The following is a 24599-nucleotide window of genomic DNA, read 5'->3' on the forward strand; positions in this document are numbered from 1 at the left end:
GGTCAGTTTTGTCCCAGGATGCGACCCACACCAGTCAACACACACCTGGGCACCCATTATTACTGATGGATGATCATGGACGACCGTTGTAAGGAAACACACCTAATGTTTCCACTCTTTGCCAGGAATCGAACCCGGACCCTTCACTGTGTAAAGTGAGAGTTTTTGCCACCGAGCCATGGGCCACCATTAGTAGATATAAATATGCTGGAAAACGTACAGAGAAGGATGACTGAGTTGATCCCATGTATCCGAAATCTTTCCTATGAGGAAAGACTGAGGGCCTTGAATCTGCATTGTCTAGAAAGGCAGAATTAGGGAGGATATGATTGAGGTGTATAAGTGGAAAATGGGAATAACTAAAGGGGATGTTAAGAATGTGCTAAAAATATTTGATGAAAACAGGACTCACAGCAGTGGGTTCAAGTTGGAAAAACTTAGATTTATAAAGGATATAGGAGAGTATTGGTTTGGTAATAACGTTGTGGATGAGTGGAACAAATTCCTAGGTAGTCATGAAGGTGAGAACTTTGGGTAATGTCAGGTATAGGTTTGACTGGTATATGAGGGGTTGTGAGTTGGACCTGCCTAACCTTGGCCACTAGGCATACTACAGGGTTCCTTAGTTCATATGTTCTAATGTAACTCTTTATAAATGCTCTTAGGAGTTCTTCTTTAGTTTCAGTTGCAATCATCGTCGAAGAGGAGGCGGCTTGGATCATCTCCCAGTAAAAAACGTGAGGTTTCTCTGATAAGCTCTTCTTCGAAGCATATACAAGCAAAGGATACAACTTTGTCATCAAAACTTGAAAAGAAGGAATCAATTCAGTCATTGAAATTTGAGAAAATTGATCCTATTCCATTATCAAAACATAAGGAAAAGGATGAAACCCAGTCACCTATTCTTAAGAGAAAAATTGATTCAGACAAGTCACATGAAGTTTGGAGAAACAAGGATGCAATCAAGTTGCCAAAGCGCACTAAAAAAAATTATGAAATTCAGTCGCCAAGGCACACAGCAGCACATGTTGCACGCAAGTCGTCAGAGTTAGCAAAATGTGTAACCCAATTACCAAAGCTGGCAAGTGCAAATGATACAATGCAGTCCCCACAGACAAGAACAAGTACTGTAATCCAGTCGTCAAAGACCACGAGAGCAAGTGCAGTAATCCAGTCGTCAAAGACTACGAGAGCAAGTGCAGTAATCCAGTCGTCAAAGACTACGACAGCAAGTGCAGTAATCCAGTCATCAAAGACTACAAGAGCAAGTGCAATAATCCAGTCTCCAAAGCTGAATAAATCAAGTGATGTAATCCAGTCATCAAAGACTGCAAGAGCAAGTGCAATAATCCAGTCTCCAAAGCTGAATAAATCAAGTGATGTAATCCAGTCTCCAAAGCTGAATAAATCAACTGATGTAATCCAGTCACCAAAGCTGAATAAATCAACTGATAAAATCCAGCCACTGAAGCTGATTAGATCAAGTGACAAAAGCCGGTCACCAAAACTGACAAGAACACGTAATGTGGTGCGGTCACCAAAACTGACAAGAACACGTAATGTGGTGCGGTCACCAAAGCCAATTAGAACATGTGTTGTCAAGTCACCTGAGGTTAAAATAAAAGTCATTCAATCACCAAAACTTAAAACAACTAAAGATGCAAGTCAGACACCAAGACTTAAAACAAAGAACACATTCAAATTATCCGAACATAACAAAACAAAGGATGCAAGTCCATCACCAAAGCCTAAAAGAACAAAGAGTGCAATACAGTCACCAAAGATTACAAAGACAAATGATGTGCAGCAATCATCAACAATTTCAGGAAAAAAATATGCAACATTGTCACCCAAGTTTAAAACAAGACTTGTTGCAAGTCAGTCTCCAAAATTTAAAATTACTGAATCTGCAAGCCCATCTCCAGAGGCAAACAGAAGCAAAACATCTAATTTTAAAGAAAATATTAGCACTAGCAGCTCTTCAAGAGTTGTTCAAATGAAACAGTTAAGAAAGACTAATTCACCAAACCCCTATCCCCAGTTAAAGCTCAAAAAACCATCACCGAAACATCCAAGAGCAACAAAATCTGCTACCAAAAGTTCCAAAAAGGTTCTAGTAATTGCATCTAGTCCACAATCTGTATCTAATGCCTTCAGAAAAACTCCAGCTTCTAAGAAGGAAGTTCAGCTAAAATCTGATTTTGATCTAGGTAAGTACAGTATGTGCCATAAATAATGTACACTTTTATGCAGTATTGAAAAATGCTAGTAAGAAATTTTATTTATTAAATTTTTTAACCTGAAAGTAGCTAGAAGGAATTATTGAGATTCAAAGAGATTTCATTAGATGCCAGTCTGAGAAAGGACAACTGTGCCCTGTACTGTAATATTATTACTGGGAAAGCTAAATCATTGCATAGGAATCTGCAGTACTGGGACCCATATGGGTTTAGTACTTAGTTATGATTATAATAATAATATTACATAGGAATACTAATTTTTTTCTTTTTTTTTAATAAGTCGGCCGTCTCCCACCGAGGCAGGGTGACCCAAAAAGAAAGAAAATCCCTAAAAAGAAAATACTTTCATCATCATTAAACACTTTCACCTCACTCACACATAATCACTGTTTTTGCAGAGGTTCTCAGAACACAACAGTTTAGAAGCATATACGCATGAAGATACACAACATATCCCTCCAAACTGCTAATATCCCGAAACCCCTCCTTTAGAGTGCAGGCATTGTACTTCCCATTTCCAGGACTCAAGTCCGGCTATATAAAAATAACCGGTTTCCCTGAATCCTTTCACTAAATATTACCCTGCTCACACTCCAACAGATTGTCAGGTCCCAAATACCATTCATCTCCATTCACTCCTATCGAACACGCTCATGCACGCCTGCTGGAAGTCCAAGCCCCTCGCCCACAAAACCTCCCTTACCCCTACCCCACCTTCCTTTCCCTACAGATTTAAATGCTCTCCATGTCATTTTACTTTGATCCATTCTCTCTAAATGACCAAACCACCTCAACAACCCCTCTTCAGCCCTCTGACTAATACTTTTACTAACTCCACACCTCCTAATTTCCACACTGAATTTTCTGCAAAATATTTACACCACACATCTCCAATGCCTCCAACCGCCTCCTCGCTGCTGCATTCACAACCCAAGGTTTACACCCATATAAGAGTGTTGGTACTACTATTCTTTCATACATTCCCTTCTTTGCCTCCATTGATAACGTTTTTTGTCTCCACATATACCTCAACGCACCACTCACCTTTTTTCCCTCATCAATTCTATGATTAACCTCATCCTTCATAAATCCATCCGCTGACACGTCAACTCCCAAGTACTATCTGAAAACATTCACTTCTTCCATACTCCTCCCCAATTTTATATACAATTTTTCTTTATCTAAATCATTTGATACCCTCATCACTTTACTCTTTTCTATGTTCACTTTCAACTTTCTATCTTTACACACATTCCCAAACTCATCCACTAACCTTTGCAGTTTTTCTTTAGAATCTCCCATAAGCACAGTATCATCAGCAAAAAGCAACTGTGTCAATTCCCATTTTGAATTTGATTCCCCTTAATTTAATCCCACCCCTCTCCCGAACACCCTATATAACGAGTTAGTTTGGTAGGCTGTAAGCGGGTGGTTAATGCTAAACGTCTTCGGAGGCTTCTTACTTTATTGTTAAGTCATGGTGGGTACACAGGCTTGTGTGTTGTGCCCATGGCCTGGGCAGGGCCATCCCACGAGAGAGAGCTAGGAGTAGGCCTTGTGTCTTCCTGCTAGGCCGCTGTGAGAGTGAGAGTGAGGCAAGGGCAGGCAGGCTGAAGTGGCAACGCCTATAGGTGGCAGCACCAGCATGGCGCGAAATATGAACTAAGCTGGCAGACAGCATGGGCTGTCTGTGCAGACAGTACAGGCTGTCTACATACGCTCGGCCACCTACCGCGCGTCGTCCCGACTCGACAATACTGGTGGTAAAGAAACTCGGTCTCTCTCATAGGAACAGGGCACAGAACACAAAATAAAAAGCATATATATACATATGGACATGGAAAAAAAACTTCCTACAGGGAGGGAAGAAAAAACACGTGGGGTGTGCTAAACATCGTGGTCAAAGGCAGTGAGCATCGATGGGCATCACTGCACGCCTTCCTGCGTCTGGACAGATACTGCAACACGGGAGACATCGCTGCGGCTGAGCTGTGACGTAACAGGGTATGGTCTCCTCTGGAACGGTGAAGCAGTCATCGTAGGAGTCGCTGCAGGTTTTCACTCAACCTGGGGCACGACATGCTGGTGCCCTCGAGTGAGGCGTCGACAAAACTCGGCAACTGGGCAGGACTTCAGACAAGCGACTCAGGAGGACACTTCTCGACTGGTACTGTCGCTGGGCTGTCACTGCCGGCGAGCGTGGAGCGAGTCGTGGCAGAGACGACTGGGCGAAACATCTGGGAGTCGTAACATCATACACTGCAGTGAGCGAGCTAGCAGTCAAAGTGACATCTTCTTTGTGCAGGCTACTCACTGAAGCTTGTGACACGAGGCTGACACAGCGCCTGCCGACAGTGGCTAACTGCGGCTTGGCGAGTGTCATTCTCTCGGCAGTTGGAGTTATAGCAGAGGTTAGTCTAAGCGTCCCCAGACTTGTTTCTCTACATATAATTGCACTCTGACAGTCTGGAGGTGAAGTGAAACAAATCTCGATGGGAATCGTAGCAGGTACGGTTCTGCAGAACATCACGAGCAACGAGCATAAAAGCTTTCTGTACAAGAGGGCTCGGTCACTCGGGGGCTGACTTGACATCAGCTGTCAAACGTACTGGTCACATGGGTGACTTAGCACAGTGGTGCTACTGAGGTCTGGCTCAGACCTCACTGGACACATGGAAACTACACACACCCGCGGTACACAAACATGTGAGAACACTGACTGAGAGGAATTAATTAACACACGACATATTTTCTCTCAATCTTCTCGACAATACTGAAATAATTACTAGAAACACTCGATGTGACATCATGTGATGTCAGGCGTGATGTCGCGAGGTGACGTCAGCAGACATCTCGAGGTGACGTCAGGCAGACATCGTGACGTCATGAAGTCGGGCAGCATCGTGGGTGACGTCAATGTGATGCGGGCAGCAGACCACAGCATGAGGCCTGGGACATCTGGCTCGGTAAGTCACGTGGTTTGTAGATCCACATGACATCGTCCACACCCACGTGGCGTCGTGATCCATGTGGTGTCGTGATCTACGTGGCATACTGATCTATATGGCTTGCTGATCCACGTAGCTTCGAGTGGCCTCGGGCACTCGGATACACAGCTCTGGCAATGAATTCACAAACAACAGAAAACACAGCAGAGGGAGTGAGTAGTGGTGAGTGGTGTATGGTAGGCTGGTGAGGTGTGAGAGTACAGCAGGGCGAGGCAAGGAGCGGCCACTCCCACAAACGCGTGGAGAACTCACACTGGACGCAGAGATCACCACGAAACTCACCTCTGGCTTGCTGAAACAGCTGTGCTGAGCTGAACAACAACAGCAACATACAAGTGACGCTGAACGCGTGACTTGAGAAAGAGCGTGGGACGCTGTAGCGTGGGGTCGCTGGGACGCCACTACAATTCTCGAAGAATTTCGGCAAATTTTGGCTGGATCCTGCTTGTACTTGTGTCCGGATGCTCGAACGTGCAGACACGACATCAGGATAACTCGTTGAGAGACGGATGTTTGTTGTGTAGGGGGATGAAGTGAACAACTTCATTCCTTCCTTCCTCTCTCTGGGCAAACACACTGCTGCAACCACCGCTTTCCACCATTTATAATAAAAAAGGATTATTTGGTGTTCTGGTAGTGGGGAGTAAATGATACGTCTTCGGAGGCTTCTTTGTTTATTGAAAATGTCGTTGTGAGTACACAGGCTTGTGTGTTGTGCCCATGGCCCGGGAGGGCCATCCCACGAGAGAGAGCTAGGAGTAGGCCTTGTGTCTTCCTGCTAGGCCACTGTGTGAGTGAGAGAGAGGCAAGTCTGGGCATACTGAAGTGGCAACGCCTATAGGTGGCAGCACCAGCATGGCGCGAAATATGAACTAAGCTGGCAGACAGCATGGGCTGTCTGTGCAGACAGTACAGGCTGTCTACACCTAGCACTTACTTCTTTTACAACCCCATCTATAAATATATTAAACAACCATGGTGACATTAAACATCCCTGTCTAAGACTACTTTTACCAGGAGGTAGTCTCCCTCTCTTCTACACATCCTAGGATTATTTTTTAATACAGTGCACACTGACCACACAGACCTGTTCTCTCGCATGTGGGCCTGCCAGCTTTCTCTTGCTTGATTTGAAGCTGCTGTAGTTTGCGCGTAGAAGTGCGTCCGAAGCAGTGGCGAGTAAGACGTGTATATGCGACCAGAACATCAAAGGGTTAAGTAGAGTTATTGGTGCTTAACCCTTAAACTGTCCAAACGTAGATCTACATTTGCATGTGTTGCTCTCCAGACGTAGATCAATGTTTTATTTTTCATTTCTTCAAATTTGGCACAATAGGCTTGAGTCGTGTAGGCATGAAGGAATGGGTCTGTGCACTTATTGTGTGCAGTATTAAAAAAATCTGGGAGCACTTAGTATCTTGTGGGAGCACCAGTTCAATTGAGGACCAGTTAGAGCAAATAGCATGGCAAACACCAGGGATTCACTGATGCCATGTCGCATTAACACTCCCATTTTAAGAGGAAAATAAAATTAGGTTAGATAAATACATGAGTATGGGTGGGTTAGAGTTGGACTTGACTAGCTTGAGCTACTAGGTCTGATGTCGTGCTCCTTCCTTCAATGGATGTGACCTGACTAGGTGGGTCATTGTTCTAAGCCGGGGGGGGGGGGGTGACATGGACCTGCCTTGCTTGGGCCAGTGTTCCTTCTTTCTTATGTTAACCTGAACCTCACTATCCTCATAAAAACTCTTTACGGCATTTAGTAACTTACCACCTATTCCATATACATACTTGCAACATCTGCCACATTGCTTCCCTATCCACTCTATCATATGCCTTTTCTAAATCCATAAATGCAATAAAAACTTCCCTACCTTTATCTAAATACTGTTCACATATATGCTTCAATGTAAACACTTGATATACACATCCCCTACCCACTCTGAAACCTCCTTGCTCATCTGCAATCCTACATTCTTTCAATTATAACCTTACCGTACACTTTTCCTGGTATACTCAGTGAACTTATTCCTCTATAATTTTTACAATCTCTTGTCCCCCTTCCCTTTATATAAAGGGACTATACACGCTCTCCGCCTCTCCCTAGGTACCTTCCCCTCTTTCATACATTTATTAAACAAAAATACCAACCACTCCAACACTATATCCCCCCTTGCTTTTAACATTTCTGTCATGATCCCATCAGTTCCAGCTGCTTTACCCCCTTTCATTCTACGTAATGCCTCGCGCACCTCCCTCACACTCACATCCTGTTCTTCTTCACTCCTAAAAATTGGTATACCTCCCTGGCCAGTGCATGAAATTGCTGCTTCCCTTTCTTGGTCGACATTTAAAAGTTTCTCAAAATATTCTCGCCATCTACCTAATACCTCCATCATCCCCATCTACTAACTCCCCTACTCTGTTTTTAACTGACAAATCCATACTTTCCCTAAGCTTTCTTAACTTGTTTACCTCACTCCAAAAATTTTTTCTTATTTTCATTAAAATTTCTTGACAGTGCCTCTCCCACTCTATCATCTGCTCTCCTTTTGCACTCTCACCACTCTCTTTACCTTTCTTTTACTCTCCATATACTCTACTCTTCTTATAGCAATTCTGCTGTGTTAAAGCCTCTCATAAGCTAACTTTTTCTCTTTTATCACACCCTTTACTTCATCATTCCACCAATCACTCCTTTTTCCTCCTGCCCTCACCCTCCTTAACCACAAACTTCTGCCCCACATTCTAATACTGCATTTTTATTACTATCCCAACCCTCTTCAACCCCCCCACTACTCATACTTGCACCAGCCCACCTTTCTGCCAATAATTGCTTATATCTCACCCGAACTTCCTCCTCCTCCCTTAGTTTATACACTTTCACCTCCCTCTTGCTTGTTGTTGCTACTTCCTCTTTTCCCATCTACCTCTTACTCTAACTATAGCTACAACTAAATAATGATCCGATATATCAGTTGCCCCTCTATAAACGTGTACATCCTGGAGCCTACCCATCAACCTTTTATCCACCAATACTTAATCTAACAAACTACTTTCATTACGTGCTATATCATACCTTGTACATTTATTTATCCTCTTCATAAAACATGTATTACTTATTACCAAACCTCTTTCTACACATTTTTTTTTTTTTTTTTTTTTTTTTTTTCAACAATTCGGCCGTCTCCCACCGAGGCAGGGTGACCCAAAAAAGAAAGAAAATCCCCAAAAAGAAAATACTTTCATCATCATTCAACACTTTCACCACACTCGCACATTATCACTGTTTTTGCAGAGGTGCTCAGAATACAACAGTCTAGAAGCATACACATATAAAGATACACAACATATCCCTCCAAACTGCCAATATCCCAAACCCCTCCTTTAAAGTGCAGGCATTGTACTTCCCATTTCCAGGACTCAAGTCCGACTATATGAAAATAACCGGTTTCCCTGAATCCCTTCACTAAATATTACCCTGCTCACACTCCAACAGATCGTCAGGTCCCAAGTACCATTCGTCTCCATTCACTCCTATCTAACACGCTCACGCACGCTTGCTGGAAATCCAAGCCCCTTACCCACAAAACCTCCTTTACCCCCTCTCTCCAACCCTTTCGAGGACGACCCCTACCCCGCCTTCCTTCCCCTATAGATTTATATGCTTTCCATGTCATTCTACTGTGATCCATTCTCTCTAAATGACCAAACCACCTCAACAACCCCTCTTCTGCCCTCTGACTAATACTTTTATTAACTCCACACCTTCTCCTAATTTCCACACTCCGAATTTTTTGCATAATATTTACACCACACATTGCCCTTAGACAGGACATCTCCGCTGCCTCCAACCGTCTCCTTGCTGCTGCATTTACCACCCAAGCTTCACACCCATATAAGAGTGTTGGTACTACTATACTTTCATACATTCCCTTCTTTGCCTCCATAGATAACGTTTTTTGACTCCACATATACCTCAACGCACCACTCACCTTTTTTCCCTCATCAATTCTATGATTAACCTCATCCTTCATAAATCCATCCGCCGACACGTCAACTCCCAAGTATCTGAAAACATTCACTTCTTCCATACTCCTCCTCCCCAATTTGATATCCAATTTTTCTTTATCTAAATCATTTGACACCCTCATCACCTTACTCTTTTCTATGTTCACTTTCAACTTTCTACCTTTACACACATTCCCAAACTCATCCACTAACCTTTGCAATTTTTCTTTAGAATCTCCCATAAGCACAGTATCATCAGCAAAAAGTAACTGTGTCAATTCCCATTTTGAATTTGATTCCCCATAATTTAATCCCACCCCTCTCCCAAACACCCTAGCATTTACTTCCTTTACAACCCCATCTATAAATATATTAAACAACCATGGTGACATTACACATCCCTGTCTAAGACCTACTTTTACCGGGAAGTAGTCTCCCTCTCTTCTACACACCCTAACCTGAGCCTCACTATCCTCATAAAAACTCTTTACAGCATTTAATAACTTACCACCTATTCCATATACTTGCAACATCTGCCACATTGCTCCTCTATCCACTCTATCATATGCCTTTTCTAAATCCATAAATGCAATAAAAACCTCCCTATCTTTATCTAAATACTGTTCACATATATGCTTCAATGTAAACACCTGATCTACACATCCCCTACCCACTCTAAAACCTCCTTGCTCATCCGCAATCCTACATTCTGTCTTACCTCTAATTCTTTCAATTATAACCCTACCGTACACTTTTCCTGGTATACTCAGTAAGCTTATTCCTCTGTAATTTTTACAGTCTCTTTTGTCCCCTTTCCCTTTATATAAAGGGACTATACATGCTCTCTGCCAATCCCTAGGTACCTTCCCCTCTTTCATACATTTATTAAACAAAAGTACCAACCACTCCAACACTATATCCCCCCCTGCTTTTAACATTTCTGTCATGATCCCATCAGTTCCAGCTGCTTTACCCCCTTTCATTTTACGTAATGCCTCACGTACCTCCCCCACACTTACATTCTGCTCTTCTTCACTCCTAAAAGATGGTATACCTCCCTGACCAGTGCATGAAATTACTGCCTCTGTTTCTTCCTTAACATTTAAAAGTTCCTCAAAATATTCTCGCCATCTACCCAATACCTCCATCTCCCCATCTACTAACTCCCCTACTCTGTTTTTAACTGACAAATCCATATTTTCCCTAGGCTTTCTTAACTTGTTTAACTCGCTCCAAAATTTTTTCTTATTTTCATTAAAATTTCTTGACAGTGCCTCTCCCACTCTATCATCTGCTCTCCTTTTGCACTCTCTCACCACTCTCTTTACCTTTCTTTTACTCTCCATATACTCTGCTCTTCTTATAACACTTCTGCTTTGTAAAAACCTCTCATAAGCTACCTTTTTCTCTTTTATCACACCCTTTACTTCATCATTCCACCAATCACTCCTCTTTCCTCCTGCCCCCACCCTCCTATAACCACAAACTTCTGCCCCACATTCTAATACTGCATTTTTAAAACTATTCCAACCCTCTTCAACCCCCCCACTACTCATCTTTGCACTAGCCCACCTTTCTGCCAATAGTCGCTTATATCTCACCCGAACTTCCTCCTCCCTTAGTTTATACACTTTCACCTCCCTCTTACTTGTTGTTGCCACCTTCCTCTTTTCCCATCTACCTCTTACTCTAACTGTAGCTACAACTAAATAATGATCCGATATATCAGTTGCCCCTCTATAAACATGTACATCCTGGAGCCTACCCATCAACCTTTTATCCACCAATACATAATCTAATAAACTACTTTCATTACGTGCTACATCATACCTTGTATATTTATTTATCCTCTTTTTCATAAAATATGTATTACTTATTACCAAATTTCTTTCTACACATAGCTCAATTAAAGGCTCCCCATTTACATTTACCCCTGGCACCCCAAATTTACCTACTACTCCCTCCATAACATTTTTACCCACTTTAGCATTAAAATCCCCAACCACCATTACTCTCACACTTGATTCAAAACTCCCCACGCATTCACTCAACATTTCCCAAAATCTCTCTCTCTCCTCTACACTTCTCTCTTCTCCAGGTGCATACACGCTTATTATAACCCACTTTTCACATCCAATCTTTATTTTGCTCCACATAATCCTTGAATTAATACATTTATAGTCCCTCTTTTCCTGCCATAGCTTATCCTTCAACATTATTGCTACTCCTTCTTTAGCTCTAACTCTATTTGAAACCCCTGACCTAATCCCATTTATTCCTCTCCACTGAAACTCTCCCACCCCCTTCAGCTTTGTTTCACTTAAAGCCAGGACATCCAGCTTTTTCTCATTCATAACATCCACAATCATCTCTTTCTTATCATCTGCACAACATCCACGCACATTCAGACTTCCCACTTTGACAATTTTCTTCTTCTTATTCTTTTTAGTAATCTTTACAGGAAAAGGGGTTACTAGCCCATTGTTCCCGGCATTTTAGTTGACTTTTACAACACGCATGGCTTACGGAGGAAAGATTCTTATTCCACTTCCCCATGGATATAAAAGGAAAATTAATAAGACCAAGAACTATTAAGATAAAATCAAAGAAAACTCAGATGAGTGTGTATAAATAAATGTGTACATGTATGTGTAGTGTGACCTAAGTGTAAGTAGAAGTAGCAAGACATGCCTGTAATCTTGCATATTTATGAGACAGACAAAAGACATCAGCAATCCTACCATCATGTAAAACAATCACAGGCTTCGTTTTACACTCACTTGGTAGGACGGTAGTACCTCCCTGGGTGGTTGCTGTCTACCAACCTACTACCTACATAGCTCAATTAAATGCTTCCCATTTTCGTTTACCTCTGGCACCCCAAATTTACCTACTACTCCCTCCACAACATTTTTTCCCACTTTAGCATTGAAATCCCCAACCACCGTTACTCTCACATTTGGTTCAAAACTCCCCATACATTCACTCAACATTTCCTAAAATATCTCTCTCTCCTCTACACTTCTCTCTTCTCCAAGTGCATATATGGTTACTATAACCCACTTTTCACATCCAACCTTTATTTTACTCCACATAATCCTTGAATTAATACATTTATAGTCCTCTTTTCCTGCCATAACTTATCCTTCAACATTATTGCTACTCCTTCTTTAGCTCTAACTCTATTTGAAACCCCTGACCTAATCCTAATAATAATAATAATAATACATAGGAATTATATCTAGAAGAGGTGTTTCAAATATCCTTGACGTTTGGAGACAGCTGAAATATCGGGGTAAGATTCTTTATTGAGCTCTCCCTTTGAATGAGGATTTCTCTGATATTTTTATAGCAAGCAACTTGTTTATGTATTGAAATAAAAAGTACAAGATCATTGTTTTTATTAAGATTAACTTATACAGTGGAACCTCGAATTTCGAACTTAATCCGTTCCAGGAGCTAGTTCTAAATTCGAAAAGTCTGAAATTCGAAGCAATATTTCCCATAAGAAATTAAGGAAATACAATTAATCCGTTCCAGAAACCCAAAAATATTCACAAAAAAAAAATACATTTTATAGAGATTAATTACAGTTTTACATACACACAACAAATGCTATAGTCTTTAATTATGTATACAGTGGACCCCCGCATAACGATTTTAATCCGTGCAAGAGGGGTAATTGTTATGCGAAATAATCGCTATGTGAATGAATTTTCCCCATAAGAAATAATGGAAATAAAATTAATCTGTGCAAGACACCCAAAAGTATGAAAAAAAAAAATTTTTTACCACATGAAATGTTAATTTTAATACACACAAACTGAAAAAGGCATGCACACTTACATGACACTTACTTTTATTGAAGATCTGGTGATGATTGATGGGATGGGAGGAGGGGAGAGAGAGTGTTAGTGTTTAGAAGGGGAATCCCCTTCCATTAAGACTTGAGGTGGCAAGTCCTTTTCTGGGGTTACTTCCCTTCTTCTTTTAATGCCACTAGGACCAGCTTCAGAGTCACTGGACTTCTTTCGCACAACATATCTGTCCATAGTGGCCTGTACCTCTCGTTCCTTTATCACTTCCCTAAAGTGTTTCACAACATTGTCAGTGTAATAATCACCAGCACGGCTTGCAATAGCTGTGTGAGGGTGATTTTCATCCATGAACGTTTGCACTTCAAGCCACTTTGCACAGATTTCCTTTATCTTTGTAGTAGGCAACTTCTTCAATTTCTCTCTCCCCTCCTCTGAACCAGTTTCCTCAGGTCTGGCCTCTTGCTGTTGAAGTTGATCTATCAGCTCATCAGTGGTTAGTTCTTCATTGTCCTCCTCCACCAACTCTTCCACATCCTCCCCACTAACCTCCAACCCCAAGGACTTTCCCAATCCCACAATGGATTCCTCAACTGGAATAATCCTCTCAGGGTTAGCCTCAAACCCTTCAAAATCCCTTTTGTCTACACATTCTGGCCACAGTTTCTTCCAAGCAGAGTTCAAGGTCTTCTTAGTCACTCCCTCCCAAGCCTTACCTATAAGGTTTACACAATTGAGGATATTAAAGTGCTCTCTCCAAAACTCTCTTAGAGTCAGTTGAGTTTCTGAGGTCACTACAAAGCACCTTTCAAACAGAGCTTTTGTGTACAGTTTTTTGAAGTTTGCAATAACCTGCTGGTCCATGGGCTGCAGGAGAGGAGTGGTATTAGGAGGCAAAAACTTCACCTTAATGAAGCTCATGTCCCCATAAAGTCGCTCTGCCACGTCTGTAGGATGACCAGGGGCATTGTCTAACACCAGGAGGCACTTAAGGTCTAATTTCTTTTCAGTTAGGTAATCTTTCACATTGGGGGCAAATGCATGGTGTAACCAGTTATAGAAAAAGTCCCTAGTGACCCATGCCTTACTGTTTGCCCTCCACAGCACACACAAATTATCCTTGAGGACGTTCTTTTGCCTGAACGCTCTGGGAGTTTCGGAGTGATACACTAATAAAGGCTTAACTTTGCAATCACCACTAGCATTGGCACACATCAACAAAGTAAGCCTGTCTTTCATAGGCTTATGTCCTGGGAGTGCCTTTTCCTCCTGAGTAATGTAGGTCCTGCTTGGCATTTTCTTCCAGAACAGGCCTGTTTCATCACAATTAAACACTTGTTCAGGTTTCAGTCCTTCACTGTCTATGTACTCCTTGAATTCCTGCACATTTTTTTCAGCTGCTTTGTGGTCCGAACTGGCAGCCTCACCATGCCTTATCACACTATGGATGCCACTACGCTTCTTAAATCTCTCAAACCAACCTTTGCTGGCCTTAAATTCACTCACATCATCACTAGTTGCAGGCATTTTTTTAATTAAATCCTCATGCAACTTCCTAGCCTTTTCACATATGATCGCTTGAGAGACGCTATCTCCTGCTAGCTGTTTTTCATTTATCCACACCAATAAGAGTCTCTCAACATCTTCCATCACTTGCGATCTTTGTTTCGAAAACACAGTTAAACCTTTGGCAAGAACAGCTTCCTTGATTGTCTTTCTGGTGCCCACAATAGTAGCGATGGTTGATTGGGGTTTCTTGTACAACTTGACTAGGTCGGCGATACGCACTCCACTTTCATACTTATCAATGATCTCTTTCTTTATTTCTATTGGAATTCTCACCCTTATTGGTGTACGGTTGGCACTAGAAGCTTTCTTGGGGCCCATGGTCACTTATTTTCCAGAAACAGCACCGAAAACACTGTAATAATACGAAATATTCCGAGTGTATGCTTGGATGTTACCGCGGAAGCTGGCTGGTAAACAATGGCACGGGCGGCACATGTGAGGCTGGCTGAGGGCGCACATTGGACGCGTCTCGGACGAAAATCGGTGAGCGGGTTTTTAATCGGTATGCGCAGCAAAATTTTTGCGATTAAAGTAAGCGGTATGCGGATTAATCGCTATGTGATGCCATCGTTATGCGGGGGTCCACTGTAGTAATATAAAATAACATTTTTACTTGCCTTTATTGATGATTGGTGATGGCATCTGGAAGATAGGGAGGAGGAGAGAGGGAGTTGGGGTTAGTGTTTGGAAGGAGAATCCCCCTCCATGAGGACTTCCGGTATCAAAGCCCTCTCTGGGGTTGCTTCTCTTCTCTGTATTTTAATGCCACTAGGACCAGCTTGAGAGTCATTGGACCCCAGTCTCACAAAATAACTGTCTACAGCTGTCTGTTTCTGTCTCACAAAATAACTACCCACAGTCGTCTGTTTCTGTCTCACAAAATAACTGTCCACAGTCGTCTGTTTGTCTCACAAAATAACTCCACAGTTGTCTGTTTCTGTCTCACAAAATAACTCCACAATCGTCTGTTTCTGTCTCACAAAATAACTGTCCACAATCGTCTGTTTCTGTCTCACAAAATAACTGTCCACAATCGTCTGTTTGTCTCACAAAATAACTCCTCAGTTGTCTTGTTTCTGTCTTGCAAAATAATTCCACAGTCATCTGTTTCTGCCTCACAAAATAACTGTCCACAGTCGCCTGTTTCTGTCTCACAAAATAACTGTCCACAGTCGTCTATTTCTGTCTCACAAAATAACTGTCCACAGTCGTCTGTTTCTCTCTCACAAGCTCTCGCAAGCTCAACAAGTCTCACTCCTATCTCATACTTCTGTATTATTTCCTTCTTCACATCTATGGTGTTTCTCACTTCTTTACCACAGGAGTACTGCTAGCAAGTTTCTTTGGGCCCATGGCAGCTTATTTCACAGCCCCACAAGCACTAAACACAATTAAATAATCGTAAAATGTGTGAATGAGATCACAGGTTAGTGTTCACTCAAGCATAAACAAAGCTAGACTGCTCACGGCGCCTGTGCGGGGACACGGACAGAGCGGGCCAGTGGACAGGTCCCGTACCCGGCGGTCCGAAAATAGGGGCGCGTTCGATAATAGGGACACAGTTTGTCCGAAAAAATGGTCTTATTTTCGAAACGTTCGATATGTGATACGTTCGATTTTTGAGGTTCCACTGTATTTTACCTGTCAGTCAAACTTTCTCTTTCCCTCTACTTGGGTACTGGTAAATGTATAGTTAATTCACATTTGGAGGGTAGACAAAAAATTATTGTGCTAGGTATTAAAAATTATTACTTAGGTATTGATTCATGTAATTTTGTGTATGTCAAAATTCATTTCTATCAATTAGGGTCATCTCCTGTGTTACCATCTGCACGCCTACAACTGCAACTCATAAGACAATCATCTCCTTTGCGAACCACACGCAAATCGATGAATGAACGTGTTAAACCTTTTACTCCCAACCCTGATCCTTTGCCAAGTTATGTCTTGAAGCAAACACTGAGGAAAAAGGTGGATTATGAAATGGAGACTGTGACACAGGTATGCTATTATAAACAAATGAATGTGTTTTCTTTTCCAGAAATAGATGTTTTTGTATTAGAGGCTGATATTGAGCACTTAACAGAAATGAATGGTAACCTAAATGATTGTTAATTTGGCATATGCCTCCATGGTATTATTAAAAGAAAGACAGCTTGATAGGAAGATGTATATAAATTTCTGTTCATTATTTTTTATTATTCAGTATATATTTTATGAAGGTTGAAGTGCACCAGTTGGAGAATGGCAAGTGTGGCAACCCAAGTCAGAAAACTGGTGACAGCACAGAATTAGTTGCGCCTTTAGTGGCTCCCAGTACTCCATCCTCGACTCCAAACTTGCCTCCAACACCTAAATCTTCACACGAACATCGAACCTCACGTATTAGCAGGTACTATAATGTGAAACTATTTTTCCCACTTTTTATTAAATGTTCAGTAACAAGCGGGAAGAGTGAGTTGGATGGGGTGACTTGGTCACTTGTATTTGTCTTACTTTGAAACTGTCCTGTTAGCTTTTTGAGAAATTCTTAACTCGTCATTTAGTCTACCATAATTTATATTAATACCATATGTTATTAACCCTTTGACTGTTTTGGTCGTATTTGTAAGTCTTACAAGCTACCATTTTTGACGTATATATATACTCATAAATTCTAGCGGCTTCAGGTCAAGCAGGAGGAAGCTGGTAGGCCCACATGTGAGAGAATGGGTCAGTGTGGTTAGTGGGCACCATATAAAAAAAATCCTGCAGCACACAGTGCATAATGAGAAAAAAAAGTCAGACTTTTTTTTTTTTTTTAATTAAAATGCCGACTTTATGGTCTATTTTTGTATAGTATTTATGGCTGTATTCTCGTCTTCTTGGTTTCATTTGATGGAATGGAAAACATACTATAGAAATAGAGGTGATTTTGATTGGTTTTACTATGAAAAGAATCTTGAAATGGGGCTCAAAGTAGGGGAAATGTTTGATTTTTGCCGATGTTCAAAAGTAAACAAATGATGTCATTGTCCAATAAATGTCCAACTAGCCATTCTAATATGCAGTCATGAATGGGTTGATGTTATTTATACAATTATTACAGTATTGCAGTAGTCTGCATAACAGTAAATCTTCTATTTTTTGTTTGAATAAAAATTCAAAATAGAAAGCAAGAGTAATATCAGAGGGGCCTGGTGACGTGACTGATGAACAAAGAAAATGTTATTTTAGAGCCAGGAATGTCTGCATTGTTCATTCTGGACCCTATTTTGAAATTGTCATATTTTTTAATTTTCGTGAAAGTGGCTAAAATGTAAATTTCTGACCACGTTATTGGGTAGTTGAAATCAGTAAATGGGCAGTTTCTTGTACTCATTCGATAGAAAAATGGAGTTCTAAAGAAATAGCTATGAGTTTGGTCGACTGGAACAATGGAATTAGCCGAAAATAGGGCTCAAAGTGGGCGAAATTGCCGATTTGTAAATATCGCTGAGGTCGCTAACTTCGTGAGAGTATAATTTCGTCAGTTTTCCATCAAATTTCATTCTTTTGGCGTCGTTACAATCGGGAAAAGATTCTCTTATCTTTTTTTTTTCCAAATTTGTGACACCAGGAGACACCTCAGGATTTGGGGTTGCGACACTCAAGGGGTTAATAGGACATATGTTTGGATTAGTCAGTTAAAATCAGAGTAGGGGAGTTAGTAGATAGGGAGACAGAGGTGTTGGGTAGATACCTGGAGTTTACCTGGAGAGAGTTCCGGAGGTCAACGCCCCCACGGCCCGGTCTGTGACCAGGCCTCCTTAGGTCAGTGTCCCAGGATGCGACCCACACCAGTCGACTAACACCCAGGTACCCATTTTACTGATGGGGAACATAGACAACAGGTGGAAAGAAACACGTCCAATGTTTCTACTCTGGCTGGGAATCGAACCCAGGCCCTCACCGTGTGAAGCGAGAGCGTTAACCACCAGGCCACCAGAGGAACTTTTAAATGTCGACGAAGAAAGGGAGGCGGTAATTTCATGCACTGGCCAGTGATGTATACCATCTTTTAAGAGTGAAGAAGAGCAGGATGTGAGTGTGGGGGAGGTGTGTGAGGCATTACGTAGAATGAAAGAGGGTAAAGCAGCTGGAACTAACGGGATCATGACAGAAATGTTAAAAGCAGGGGGGGATATAGTGTTGGAATGGTTGGTATTTTTGTTTAATAAATGTATGAAAGGGGAAGGTACCTAGGGATTGGCAGAGAGCATGTATAATTCCTTTATGTATAGGGAAGGGGGACAAAGAGATTGTAAAAATTATAGAGGAATAAGTTTACTGAGTATACCAGGAAAAGTGTACGGTAAGGTTATAATTGAAAGAATGTAGGATTGGAGATGAGCAAGGAGGTTTTAGAGTGGGTAGGGGATGTGTAGGTCAAGTGTTTACATTGAAGTATATATGGGAACAGTATTTAAATAAAGGTAGGGAAGTTTTCTTTGTATTTATGGATTTAGAAAAGGCATATGATTGAGTCCTAGGTAGTAGGTTGGTAGACAGCAACCGCCCAGGGAAGTACTATCGTCCTGCCAAGTGAGTGTAAAACGAAAGCCTGTAATTGTTTTACATGATGGTAGGATTGCTGGTGTCCTCTTTTCTGTCTCATGAACATGTAAGATTTCAGGTACACTGTCTTGCTACTTCTACTTACACTTAAGTCACACTACACGTACATGTAGAAGCATATATATATATACACACCCCTCTGGGTTTTCTTCTACAGGTCTCCCTCAACATTCGCATTTTCAACTTTCGCGGGCTTCACACATTCGCGAATTCCCAACCATCAAATTCCCAGCCTCCAAACTCCCAGCCGCCAAATCATATTCAAGTTTCCTGCCACGAGTCCCTACTACCCTCCCTCCGACCTCGCAACTGGCAGCCAGTCCTCCCACCAGTGTGGTGAATGTTTTGTTTGTTCATTATTTGCTATTAAACTACAGTATAAATAATGTAAACCCATTCATGACTGCATATTGGAATGGGTATTCGGACAGGTATTGGACGGTGACATCATGTGTTTACTCTTGAGCACAGCAAAGAATTAAACATTTCTGCTACTGCTAATAATAACAATAGTAATAATAATAAATAATAAATACGATAGAATTGAAGGAAGAAATTGTACAAAAATACGAGGGAGTGGTTGACACATCGTCAGTGTGGCTTTGTTTATGCTGGAGTGAGCATTAGTCTCTGTGCTCTTCCAAACATTTCACAGTAATTCATTGTGTTCGGTGCTTGTAGATTGAGTGCGACTGGAGTGGTAGAGGCAGTGGTTGAGGCAGCAGTTGAGGCAGTGGGTGAGGCAGTGGTTGAGAAAGCAGTTGAGGCAGTGGGTGAGGCAGTGGTTAAGGAAGCAGTTGAGGCAGCGGTTGAGGCAGTGGGTGAGGCAGTGGGTGAGGAAGTGGTTGAGGCAGCAGTTGAGGCAGCAGTTGAGGCAGTGGGTGAGGCAGCAGTTGAGGCAGTGGTATTTAATAACATGTTAATAATAATAATAATAATAATAATAATAAATGTTATTAATAATAATACATGTTATTAATAATTTTTTTTTTTTTCAACAAGTCGGCCGTTTCCCACCGAGGCAGGGTGACCCAAAAAAAAAAAAAAATCCCCAAAAAGAAAATACTTTCATCATCATTCAACACTTTCACCACACTCGCACATTATCACTGTTTTTGCAGAGGTGCTCAGAATACAACAGTCCAGAAGCATACACATATAAAGACACACAACATATCCCTCCAAACTGCCAATATCCCAAACCCCTCCTTTAAAGTGCAGGCATTGTACTTCCCATTTCCAGGACTCAAGTCTGACTATATGAAAATAACCGGTTTCCCTGAATCCCTTCACTAAATATTACCCTGCTCACACTCCAACAGATCGTCAGGTCCCAAGTACCATTCGTCTCCATTCACTCCTATCTAACACGCTCACGCACACTTGCTGGAAGTCCAAGCCCCTTGCCCACAAAACCTCCTTTACCCCCTCTCTCCAACCCTTTCGAGGACGACCCCTACCCCGCCTTCTTTCCCCTATAGATTTATATACTTTCCTTGTCATTCTACTTTGATCCATTCTCTCTAAATGACCAAACCACCTCAACAACCCCTCTTCTGCCCTCTGACTAATACTTTTATTAACTCCACACCTTCTCCTAATTTCCACACTCCGAATTTTTTGCATAATATTTACACCACACATTGCCCTTAGACAGGACATCTCCACTGCCTCCAACCGTCTCCTCGCTGCTGCATTTACCACCCAAGCTTCACACCCATATAAGAGTGTTTGTACTACTATACTTTCATACATTCCCTTCTTTGCCTCCATAGATAACATTTTTTGACTCCACATATACCTCAATGCACCACTCACCTTTTTTCCCTCATCAATTCTATGATTAACCTCATCCTTCATAAATCCATCCGCCGACACGTCAACTCCCAAGTATCTGAAAACATTCACTTCTTCCATACTCCTCCTCCCCAATTTGATATCCAATTTTTCTTTATCTAAATCATTTGACACCCTCATCACCTTACTCTTTTCTATGTTCACTTTCAACTTTCTACCTTTACACACATTCCCAAACTCATCCACTAACCTTTGCAATTTTTCTTTAGAATCTCCCATAAGCACAGTATCATCAGCAAAAAGTAACTGTGTCAATTCCCATTTTGAATTTGATTCCCCAAAATTTAATCCCACCCCTCTCCCGAACACCCTAGCATTTACTTCCTTTACAACCCCATCTATAAATATATTAAACAACCATGGTGACATTACACATCCCTGTCTAAGACCTACTTTTACCGGGAAGTAGTCTCCCTCTCTTCTACACACCCTAACCTGAGGCTCACTATCCTCATAAAAACTCTTTACAGCATTTAATAACTTACCACCTATTCCATATACTTGCAACATCTGCCACATTGCTCCTCTATCCACTCTATCATATGCCTTTTCTAAATCCATAAATGCAATAAAAACTTCCCTACCTTTATCTAAATACTGTTCACATATATGCTTCAATGTAAACACTTGATCTACACATCCCCTACCCACTCTGAAACCTCCTTGCTCATCCACAATCCTCCATTCTGTCTTACCTCTAATTCTTTCAATTATAACCCTACCGTACACTTTTCCTGGTATACTCAGTAAGCTTATTCCTCTATAATTTTTACAGTCTCTTTTGTCCCCTTTCCCTTTATATAAAGGGACTATACATGCTCTCCGCCAATCCCTAGGTACTTTCCCCTCTTTCATACATTTATTAAACAGAAGTACCAACCACTCCAACACTATATCCCCCCCTGCTTTTAACATTTCTGTCATGATCCCATCAGTTCCAGCTGCTTTACCCCCTTTCATTTTACGTAATGCCTCACGTACCTCCCCCACACTTACATTCTGCTCTTCTTCACTCCTAAAAGATGGTATACCTCCCTGACCAGTGCATGAAATTACTGCCTCTGTTTCTTCCTTAACATTTAAAAGTTCCTCAAAATATTCTCGCCATCTACCTAATACCTCCATCTCCCCATCTACTAACTCCCCTACTCTGTTTTTAACTGACAAATCCATATTTTCCCTAGGCTTTCTTAACTTGTTTAACTCACCCCAAAATTTTTTCTTATTTTCATTAAAATTTCTTGACAGTGCCTAATAATAATATGTACTATTATTATTTATAACATAATATGTTACTAAATACCACTGCCTCAACTGCTCCCTCTACCATTGTCTCAAGCACTGCCTCACCCACTACCTCAACTGCTGCCTCAACCACTGCCTCAACTGCTGCCTCAACCACTGCCTCAACCACTCCAGTCACACTCAATCTACAAGCACCAAACACAATGAATTACTGTGAAATGTTTGGAAGAGCACGGAGACTAATGCTCATTCCAGCATAAACAAAGCCACACTGACTGACGATGCCTCAACCACTCCCTCATATTTTTGTACAATTTCCTTCTTCAATTCTATTGTATTTATTATTATTATTATTATTATTATTTTTGGTAGTAGGTTGGTAGACAGCAACCACCCAGGGAGGTACTACCGTCCTGCCAAGTGAGTGTAAAACGAAGCCTGTGATTGTTTTACATGATGGTAGGATTGCTGATGTCTTTTGTCTGTCTCATAAATATGCAAGATTACAGGCATGTCTTGCTACTTCTACTTACACTTAGGTCACACTACACATACATGTACACATTTATTTATACACACTCATCTGAGTGATGAGGGTGTCAAATGATTTAGATAAAGAAAAATTGGATATCAAATTGGGGAGGAGGAGTATGGAAGAAGTGAATGTTTTCAGATACTTGGGAGTTGACGTGTCGGCGGATGGATTTATGAAGGATGAGGTTAATCATAGAATTGATGAGGGAAAAAAGGTGAGTGGTGCGTTGAGGTATATGTGGAGTCAAAAAACGTTATCTATGGAGGCAAAGAAGGGAATGTATGAAAGTATAGTAGTACCAACACTCTTATATGGGTGTGAAGCTTGGGTGGTAAATACAGCAGCGAGGAGACGGTTGGAGGCAGCGGAGATGTCCTGTTTAAGGGCAATGTGTGGTGTAAATATTATGCAGAAAATTCGGAGTGTGGAAATTAGGAGAAGGTGTGGAGTTAATAAAAGTATTAGTCAGAGGGCAGAAGAGGGGTTGTTGAGGTGGTTTGGTCATTTAGAGAGAATGGATCACAGTAGAATGACATGGAAAGCATATAAATCTATAGGGGAAGGAAGGCGGGGTAGGGGTCGTCCTCGAAAGGGTTGGAGAGAGGGGGTAAAGGAGGTTTTGTGGGCAAGGGGCTTGGACTTCCAGCAAGCGTGCGTGAGCGTGTTAGATAGGAGTGAATGGAGACGAATGGTACTTGGGACCTGACGATCTGTTGGAGTGTGAGCAGGGTAATATTTAGTGAAGGGATTCAGGGAAACCGGTTATTTTCATATAGTCGGACTTGAGTCCTGGAAATGGGAAGTACAATGCCTGCACTTTAAAGGAGGGGTTTGGGATATTGGCAGTTTGGAGGGATATGTTGTGTATCTTTATATGTTTATGCTTCTAGACTGTTGTATTCTGAGCACCTCTGCAAAAACAGTGATAATGTGCGAGTGTGGTGAAAGTGTTGAATGATGATGAAAGTATTTTCTTTTTGGGGATTTTCTTTCTTTTTTGGGTCACCCTGCCTCGGTGGGAGACGGCCGACTTGTTGAAAAAAAAAAAAAAAAAAAAATCTGAGTTTTCTTTGATTTTATCTTAATAGTTCTTGGTCTTATTAATTTTCCTTTTATATCCATGGGGAAGTGGAATAAGAATCTTTCCTCCGTAAGCCATGCGTGTTGTAAAAGTCAACTAAAATGCCGGGAACAATGGGCTAGTAACCCCTTTTCCTGTAAAGATTACTAAAAAGAATAAGAAGAAGAAAATTGTCAAAGTGGGAAGTCTGAATGTGCGTGGATGTTGTGCAGATGATAAGAAAGAGATGATTGTGGATGTTATGAATGAGAAGAAGCTGGATGTCCTGGCTTTAAGTGAAACAAAGCTGAAGGGGGTGGGAGAGTTTCAGTGGAGAGGAATAAATGGGATTAGGTCAGGGGTTTCAAATAGAGTTAGAGCTAAAGAAGGAGTAGCAATAATGTTGAAGGATAAGCTATGGCAGGAAAAGAGGGACTATAAATGTATTAATTCAAGGATTATGTGGAGTAAAATAAAGATTGGATGTGAAAAGTGGGTTATAATAAGCGTGTATGCACCTGGAGAAGAGAGAAGTGTAGAGGAGAGAGAGAGATTTTGGGAAATGTTGAGTGAATGCGTGGGGAGTTTTGAATCAAGTGTGAGAGTAATGGTGGTTGGGGATTTTAATGCTAAAGTGGGTAAAAATGTTATGGAGGGAGT

The 24599-nt window shown here is 41.4% G+C and overlaps 1 protein-coding gene across 1 annotated transcript in view; it reads left to right on the forward strand.

Moving 5' to 3' along the window:
- The first annotated feature begins 515 nt into the window (after positions 1–515).
- LOC128684257 (uro-adherence factor A) overlaps positions 516–24599 on the forward strand; it is a 40152-nt gene continuing 16068 nt past the window's right edge. The window contains exons 1-4 of the mRNA XM_070098438.1: positions 516–521; positions 680–2210; positions 16454–16647; positions 16869–17038. Of these exons, the coding sequence (XP_069954539.1) occupies positions 516–521; positions 680–2210; positions 16454–16647; positions 16869–17038 (1901 nt within the window). The remainder of the gene's footprint in view (positions 522–679; positions 2211–16453; positions 16648–16868; positions 17039–24599) is intronic.

The sequence above is a fragment of the Cherax quadricarinatus genome, chromosome 4 (assembly GCF_038502225.1).
Source record: "Cherax quadricarinatus isolate ZL_2023a chromosome 4, ASM3850222v1, whole genome shotgun sequence".
Lineage (NCBI taxonomy): Eukaryota > Metazoa > Arthropoda > Malacostraca > Decapoda > Parastacidae > Cherax > Cherax quadricarinatus.